Here is a 9134-nt window from a genome sequence, read left to right on the forward strand (position 1 = left end):
TTTTACAATTTTTAACCTAAAAATGTCGCTAGAAAATAGAAAACGAAAAACAATTTGAAAAGCACTAGCTCCCTTGAATGTGAAAATTGTGTCGTGGGTGTATGTGCTTTGCCCTGCTTTAAAATATATCACACTCAATTGTATTATTAATTATTAAAGTAAATTATTAAAGTTCACGTATATGTATCGTACCTTTAAGAAAAGTTAACATTTAATTATCCAATGTGCTTGCGTAGAGAACAGCATTATCCGCCACATATTGCGGTGCAGTATCGTTTACGCGTAGTTCGCGTCAAGCCCTGCCCTACGAAGGAACGTCCCCGCACAAAATTCAATCGTACCTAAGACGTTAAACCGATCCTTTGCAAGTTTTCTTCACAGAGATACGCTATACGAGTTCTTTGATTGATATCCGAAAAGTTTCTTTCTGTTTATGAGGAAATAATAGACGCACAATGTTATTTGCTTTATATCGTTTTGTCGCATTACGTACGATCCATTTTGTTCTATTGAGATAAACACCGAGACATTTCACAGACTTGGTTTCACGTTTGTACGGAGGTGTTTTATTGTAAAAACCTTGTTTGCGAAAAGAGACATTTTTCGGACAACCTAATATATTTCATACGATGCTGTTGCCAAGAAGTATTTATTAACGAAATGCTAAAAATTGTTAGTTGCAAACAAATACTAGGGGAAATTGTTTTATCCGCTTTTACACGCAGAAGAATTTTACGGCTCAATAATATTGCTATTGGAACGAACGAGCCGTTTCGCTAACATCGGAACAAAGTAGAAACGAATCGGTACTTATCAAGGAGAAAACTTTGTCCAGCGTGGGGAAAAGTTTAAAGACCGATGTCCCTCGATCCACGCTGGTGTCACGTAATTTTTGGGTTGGTCGGTGAAAATAAAATATAGTCGAGTCGTAACACAACTATTTACTTGGTTTTAATCAACCTTTATTATGAATTCACCAATCACAATGTAACACGCACTGAATTAACATAAATCACAATTCACTCCAACCACGTTATGTAAGACTTAGTTACAACAATACATTAAGTACGCGACTTATAAGAGACCGACATAGATATGTTGACTAATCTAAGGATACAGAATAAGTGAAGTTTTACTGACGATACTGTGTCTGAGGAAAGCTAGGGGTGGGTGTGTCTAAGGACACGGGACTATCGGATTTGTTGATGACAATTTTGGTTAAGGAAGTGAGGGCAGTAGACACCATCTCCGATTGGATAATAGGACGGTTGGTGGACCAGGAAGGGTTTTAGCCGCCCTCGCGCGAAAGTTGCCAACGGAACATACCAGATGTGGAGAAAACCAACTTTCTAAGCTAACACGTGGTAGACAATAAACGTAAAGGGAAATTTAAGACAGGAAATACTCGCTTGGTCCGAAGGACCGTAACTATAAAAATGCCAAGGCCCCCTGGTGGGCACTTAAGACTATTGAGGGTGCGCGCCAAGGATATGCAGACATCTGGGTGCCATCCTGTCCGTGGTGTGTGGCCTGATCTCTGATATGAATTGACGTTACACTGGAGACGGCCGATGAAACAAGGCGAATTACGGGAGATCGGGAGTAGAAGGCAGAACGGGCGGAATAGAAAAGGAATGGATACGGCAAGCTTCGGCCGTGCGATTTCGTATCACGTAGTGTTATCCCCTCGTAAAGTTGGCCACTCGTGCCACTAGCAGAAACTGTATGGCGGGCTCCGAGAGGATTTTAATCGCGCGACGGACGAACGTATCGGTGAAATTACTGGAGAGCCCCGTCGACGTGCCTTTCGTTCCTGCCTGTCCCACGGCTCGGCTGCCACGGATCTAACAGATTTACCGGATCCAACGTGCCGGGATACGAAACTTCGAAACTGGCTAGAAACGACTGCTACGTTAATTGCCGGTCGCTCCCTCGCACCTACTCGTCTATCAGACGATTCCAACTAGTAACCAACGAGCAAGCCGCTGATTTCAGGCGTAAATTCAGCTGAAAATCCGTAGCGTGGAACGATGAAAGTGGCCGCACGGAAGAAAATAGCCTGGCGATAAAAAGGCTGGAACGTGCTTTCAGACCCGAACGCTTAGCTGCGCCGCCCCGCACCGAGATCCACTCCGAAGCGCCGCGTTTGCTGTCGAGTTCGGCTACGATTGGCAAACGCAAATCTTACGTGGACGCGCGTTACGCGCGTTCCACGCATTTCAAATTTCACGACGTAACGTACTCAACGACTCAACGTAACGTGGAAAACGCGACAAGATGTTCGAATTTGGAATCTTGCGAGCGCGCTGGGTCGATCGGCATGCCATCTGTCAAACGCGCGGCAAATAAATCTGTCGGTGTAATTTTAACGAGCCGCGATACCGCTCGAGGATTATACGGGTAATTTAAATTCCGCTCGCTCGATCGGCGCGACTGATGGAACGACGATGCGCCGGCTGAGCCGAGATGAAATGATAAATTAGCGAATGAAACAGCCAAGTATAATAGAATGCCCGGTTAAATATAGAGCGTTTTAAACCGATTAACAGATAGCTGCAAATTAGATCGTCCATTAACACGGTTCGTCCACGTTCGAGCGGCATCGTTCGAGAATCAGTCGGAGAATTAGTCTGAGAATTAGTCAGAATACCCTCCGATCGATCGTTTTCCCCCCGAAGTCTCGCATTCGATCTGTTTCGATTCGCCATTCGCGCGATCCGAATTTAAGTTTGACGAATGTGAATACGAACGAGCCGTACGTACCACTGGCTATCGCACGATCGCTGTGGCAAAACGCTGGCGTACAATTACCGCTATTTGCCGTTAGTTGAAATATATTGTAAACGATATTGCTCGTGCGTGGAAACTCGCTACTTCGCGCAGCCAGTCGAACTGTTCGATATTTATAGCTAGTCGACAAATACCGCGTACCTATCGTCGAGATTCTACGCAAGCATTGCGCGCGTTACAAACCCCTTCTATGTCGTGCAATTGTCGTATCGAATAGCCGCTGCTCGAATTTCGCGCTGCGAATCGCATTCGAAAAATTTTATTTATCTGGAAATCGAACGTGCAGATTATTTTTTTAATTCAAGCGACCTAACCCGAGCAGTTAGATTGGCCGAATTTCGATCTCTTTGAAAACTTTGTGACCTCCGAACAACCCGTTTCTAGATGTCTACGATAACTTTGAAATTCTTAAATTCCAATTAATAAGTAAAAACCGGAACGACCAAATTTCACTGGACCGCGTAATCCGCATGAAAATACAAATTCAGCGTCGAATTCGAAGAGATAGATGAAAGAGGAATTCGATGGTAGAGCAAATCGGACGTACGGTTTGTAACACGAGACATTAATACAGTTGGTGGAGCCGCGGAAAGCGGATGGAAATGGAAATTTTCCGATTTTAATATCGGTGAATGCATCGGGACGCGAGAAGAAAGATCAAAAGGTTGACTGTTGATTAATTTGAGCGGCACGCGAGCCACGAGCCCCGAGCCCCGAACCCCGAGCCCCGAGCCCCGAGCCCCGAACCCCGAGCCCCGAGCCCCGAGCCCCGAGCCGCGAGCGTCGCGATGCTCGCGTGCGCCGAAGCTACTGCGATCGAGCGAGCGTCGTAACCCCGGTAAATAACCCGTCGTATAATATTACGTACACTGATCAACGATTCGGAAAGGGAGTTTCGCTAACCGGGGCATCGCCCCACCGTCGTGCGAAAATAAACTAATTAGCCTTTGGGGACGTCGAGGCATGCCCCTCGACGCCCCAGCGGATTTCAAGTCGTCGATTTTACAGCTAGCTGCTGTTACGTTCGAACCGTTTGTAAACCAGTGACGCGCAAATTGGGATAGCGATTGCGATCGAAATCCGACCCCTCTCGAGAATCCTACGGAAAGAGAATTTCTTTCGCAGTGGTTGGTCTGGCCGATCCAAGTTTCGGCGCGCGTTGTCGCGATGCCTAATCGCTGCGTTGCCGATCGTCGTTGCCATTGGAACGCGCGGCGAGCGAACAGCCGTGAGTTTGCTCTGTACGCTCGAGGCCTGAACTTAAAGGCTTAACGACCTGTTTGCCGTTGCAGCTCGGCAGAAACGAATCTTCGGCGTTCGCCCGAGCTAAACCAGCGAATATTCGAGCGGCCTGCCTCGGATCGGTCGTTGAATTTCTGCTGAAAAATTAATCAACGCGGAACATAAATCGCCAGTGATAAACACGTGAAAAACCATGCGCTGATGAGGGGGGGGGGGGGGGAAACGGCAACGGCAACGTTGTTGCCAAACGAATGTAATGAACGGGCAATTACGCGTTTGTTTGCAAGTACCCTACGGCGAGCAAATAACGTTACGCGAAATACGCGGCCCGGTTTCATCCAGGGTCGTCCTTTTATACACACGCGTGAAAAATTTCGCGGAAATTCGCACTGGCGACGCAGAATCGGTGCGCGGAAGAAATCTGGCCGACTCCTGTTAAAAAGTTTCTTTCTTACAAAATTTTCCCCGTGGACCACGCTATCCAGCCGCCCGTGTTTCCATCTCTTCGCCAGGAATTTGGCAACAGAGTTTGCGAAAAGTTACGGGCGCCGACTGGAGAGAACGGCGAGACCGGTTTTTCTAAAATAAAACGATCCTGCGAAATAGACGCGACGAGTGCCCCGGTCAGCCTTGGAAACTCGAGTCTCCGCGAAAACTCCTTCCGCTTCTGGCTATACGTACAAGTATATCAACGCGCGCCTTGCAACGCGTCTCGTGCCGTTTTTCTCCTATTCTGCTTGCACGTTTCTCAAAGAGAATACCTAATACCAAGGTGGCCTTCGCTTTACGCGTATGTGCGATTCCCGCGATGGAAAAAACGTCGCGCTGTTCAGCAAACCAGCGTCCAAGCAACGACAATACGTATAGGACGTTGAATAAATCAACGAATGTTCGCGTATAGAAACTTCTAAAAAATATTCGCTGTCGAAAAATAGAAAAATGCCTACTCGTGCAAAGATCAGCGGGAAACGAAACGTTTTTCGACTCGTAACCAAGCGTTATAGTCACAGGAATGTAACGAAACGGCGCGCAAACAATCGACGCGAAACCATCGTGACGCAAAATCATTTCGCGACAGGGAGCGCGGGTCCGACCGTAGCGAAAGAACAGCATCCAGCCCGCTGTCGTTTCACCCAATGGGGGGTTGTATCGATATATCGAGGCAGCGTCGCTGAAACCTGCTGGTGGCAGAGAGCCAACGATAAGGCCCGCCATCTATAGACCGTAAGAGCCTCCTTTTGTATTAACGACGCTTTCCCGACTGTAATTGAGAGCCTCTGTACTCCGGCCCAACGTCGCCAGGTTATTAAATCCCGGGATATAAATCAGTTAATATTTTCCACGCGCCGCTAGCTCGCACTCTTTTCTTCGCCAGAGAAATGGATTTTCCGCTAAACTTAAATTGCTTAGCGATCGCCGGATGTGAAAGTTTTTTCGAGTCCGTCGATAAAGAGCTTCCGCGTACAACCGACCCGATCAACGTACCATCGACAGGCGACAACTGCCAACGATTTACGACGGTTACGATGGTATTACCTTTTCTCCACGATACTTTTCTTTTTCTTTCCCTTCTTCCGCCGTATTTGAGTTAATCACGATGGTTGGTCGCTTTACGTCATCGTGTACGAGGGACACGCCGAATAAAGTTTGTGGAAAATCATTACTCCACGGATCCTTTTCATCGCGTGTTCCAAGATAGCCGTTGGTGGAATTTTCGACCTCGTTTAAGACCCTTCAACGAACTGAAATCTGCTCGCCAACTTTACTCAGAATTCAATGCTTTTCAATTACAAAGATTTTCCGGTTAACCGTTCCTTAATTAAACATGTAACTATACCGAAACGTTTAAATTACCTTTTGAACCTGGTATACAGGTCAAAACTACTCCAGTTTACTCTGCTTTTTTCAGATCGCCCCTTTCAATTTCGCTGCGCGGAGCGTCGGGAAAGGAACTCGAATACGAACGACTATTTCTTTTCTTGCCCCTCGATATCCGCACTACGCACGCGTTCGTTAGGCGTTCGCGACCGTTGTCACGTATGTCTTCTTCCAAATATTCGACGGAAGGATGTAGGAAGCATGTCGGCCTTACACTTTCATGATATGGCGCTTTGTATCGCGAAGCCATCGACAAGAGTTCCGTCGGCGAGTGCCGCCACGAATATATGGGCGGTGTAAAGCAGACCAGTAAACAGCTACATACCGTTTTATACGAAAGTCCCAAAAATGGAGGCGAAAATTACTTTTTTGCGGATTGGAAATATCAACAATAAATTCTTACTTATTATACAACGCAAACCAGAAGAAAAAGAATAAAAACAAAATAACGCATTTGCAATTCGTACGTCGCTTGATGGGTCAATTAATTGGGCATTTTCGTGACGCCGACCTCAAGAATACTTCATCATCTTCTGGAACAGCAGAAAGACTAAACGGCCTTTTACATGTCATTCGGCGAGATGACACAGAAGGAAGTAAAGATCGTGTGGTATGTTGTACACGGAAAATCAAAGGTAGAAGAAGAGAATCGATGTACTATTATGCCACTCGTTTGGTTAAACCGGCCCTGCATACACGCAATTGCTTCGAAAAATACCACACCGTGCAAGTATATGAAAGGAGTCATAAACGTAGCAAAAGTAAGTATCTTTTCCTGGATTTTGACAGAAAAATTCTGTTATATTCAAACAAAGTCCTAGTTTTTATTACGCAAATGTTTTTTCGCATAGAATTAACACCAATGAATAAACGGATAACAGAAGAATTAAACGAAGTGGAACTAGTACAGTGCATAAAAGTACTATTGAAACCAAGCGAAAACATGAAAAGATCGAATTCCGTACCCGGATTACCTATAGAAATCATGTCTATAGAAATCATCTAAAGCACAAAAGATAAAAACAAGAAAAAGGATAGTAACACGGGGAACCAATCATCCTACAAAGAATTAGTACATTAAAATAAAAGATCAAACGCAACGGTGAAAAATTACTAGCGTTGCTGGAAAAGAAAAAGAAGAGCAGAATAACAGAGGAACAACGAGAGTGAATACGAAATTAGAAAAGCTTTCCACAACTTCATAAGAAACTACTGGAAATGTAGAATGGAAAACATATCCAAATAAAAACCCAAAGAACTTTCACCATCGATTAACTGCGTCTTCCGCCCAAAAAACCACAACATAAGTGATATACTCTGACACAACCAGAACGGATACAAATAGGAACTCATGAAAGCCGACATGTACCGTCACACAATTCGACGAAGACAATAAGATAATCATTATCGAAAACCATGAGATACTAAACATACTAACATAGAGAAATAACATTTATTGTCTGGATGGTTATAAAGTATAAGGAGAAAGCTTAGGATATTGGCAAAGACGACTGAATTCCAACTGAAATATTCAGCATATACCGAATGGGAAAAACGGTCAGAGTCTACTTGGGGGTACGTGACTGCTGGGCCGCATGGGTACGCTCCGCGTTACATAGACGAAACCTTGAGTATCTCCAAATAAAGGGCCTAAAAAGGCTAATTTGGGAAGTCATAAACTAATCGTCTATACTAAGAGCACGCATTGAAACAGTCCACACACAAAATAGCCACATAAGAATATATCAAGTAACCAGCATAATCGCACAAACAACGAACAAACTGACGCAACGCATACTAAGTTGACAATCCAGATTTAATTCTATCTGACATTTCCACAAATTAAAATAAGTTAGATCTAACCTTCAAAAATGAACAATAAAAAAAAATTATCGAATTTGGTAACATTGATTTAAAAGAACCTACCTACTATATTTACGCACCTTTCACACATCTACTCCTGCAGCATAATATTTAACAATTGCTTAAATGTCAACTATTTCTCCATTCTGGAAAACAAGAAAGGCAGTAGCATTAAAAAAAGAAGGAAAAGCAACAGTGATTCTGTCGGCTATACCGATGAATTAGACTCTTACTCAACATTTATAAAGTATCCGAATCTATGATAAATAACACTATATACATTGAAAATAACCTAATTCCGGGCACCCAATTTGGCTTCAAATTTAAACATTCAACGATACATGCAATTACAAAATTCATCATATATCTCTTGGGCAAGAGACGAGAGTGATTGCGTCGAAGCGGTGTTCATAGATTTAGAGAGGGCATTCAACACATTCTGGCTGGATTTCTTTCCTTAAGCTCGAAAAAGAGAGCTTCCACACCACGTAATAAAAATAATTTGGAAATCACAAATTAATATAAGCGAATTCAAAACAATTCTGTTCGGGCCGTACATTTCCAAAATATCAGATGCAAAAAGCAATTCCGCCTACACGATATCTACGATACAATAGCAACATATCCATCCCTCACAAAAAAGTCGTTTGCTATTTAGATATACATTCGGATTTCAAATCGAACAAACACACGAATCTACTGCAAACAACTAAATAATAAAGTAAAAATATTCTGCTGCAAACTTCTAATAAAGCTGATCCAGATGTACGGTTGCCCGATTTGGTTTAAACAGAAAAGCCAAATTGGTTCAAATGTAAGTGTCTGAGATCATCCTCAATACATATTTAACCATTATATACCATTTATAGGTTTTAGATATTTTTAGTACAGTAATATCGAATAACAAAACTAGTTACTTCAGCAAACGCTCATACCACATTGAGTACACTCGTTCTCGCATTCTTCTCCTGAAGAAAGGAAAAACAATATTGTAGAAAAGTGTCACTTTTGTAGCGACTTAAATTCAATCATTAACTGAAATGTTAAAAATGTAAATCCGACACAAAATATTGTATGGCTACGTCATACCGTCGCGTAACGGTACTTTTGCCAAAACCACATTCCAACTGAAATTCTTTCTTTATTAAGAATATATACGTGTAATATGTATTTTCTCGGGCAATAAATGTTATATATATGTCGGGTTCACATTATGACTAGGGTTAGGGGCGTGAAACGAATCTTCATTTGGATTAGACATTATTGTTATGCAATATTTACTACTGCAAATAGGATTATTACAGCATTTGACAAGTAACCGTGGTAATTAGATACTCGAGAAGCCAATGACAATGATCCTA

The 9134-nt window shown here is 43.2% G+C and overlaps 1 protein-coding gene across 1 annotated transcript; it reads left to right on the forward strand.

The window, feature by feature from the left end:
- Window positions 1-6289: 6289 nt before the first annotated feature.
- LOC117240849 lies at window positions 6290-7097 on the forward strand. Its single transcript, XM_033506872.1, has 2 exons — window positions 6290-6671; window positions 6762-7097. Exons 1-2 carry the CDS (start codon window positions 6386-6388, stop codon window positions 6914-6916), a joined length of 441 nt encoding a protein of 146 aa, XP_033362763.1. The 5' UTR covers window positions 6290-6385; the 3' UTR covers window positions 6917-7097.
- Window positions 7098-9134: the final 2037 nt, after the last annotated feature.

This window comes from Bombus vosnesenskii, unplaced genomic scaffold, assembly GCF_011952255.1.
Source record: "Bombus vosnesenskii isolate JDL3184/JDL3185 unplaced genomic scaffold, Bvos_JDL3184-5_v1.1 scf7180000015004, whole genome shotgun sequence".
NCBI lineage: Eukaryota > Metazoa > Arthropoda > Insecta > Hymenoptera > Apidae > Bombus > Bombus vosnesenskii.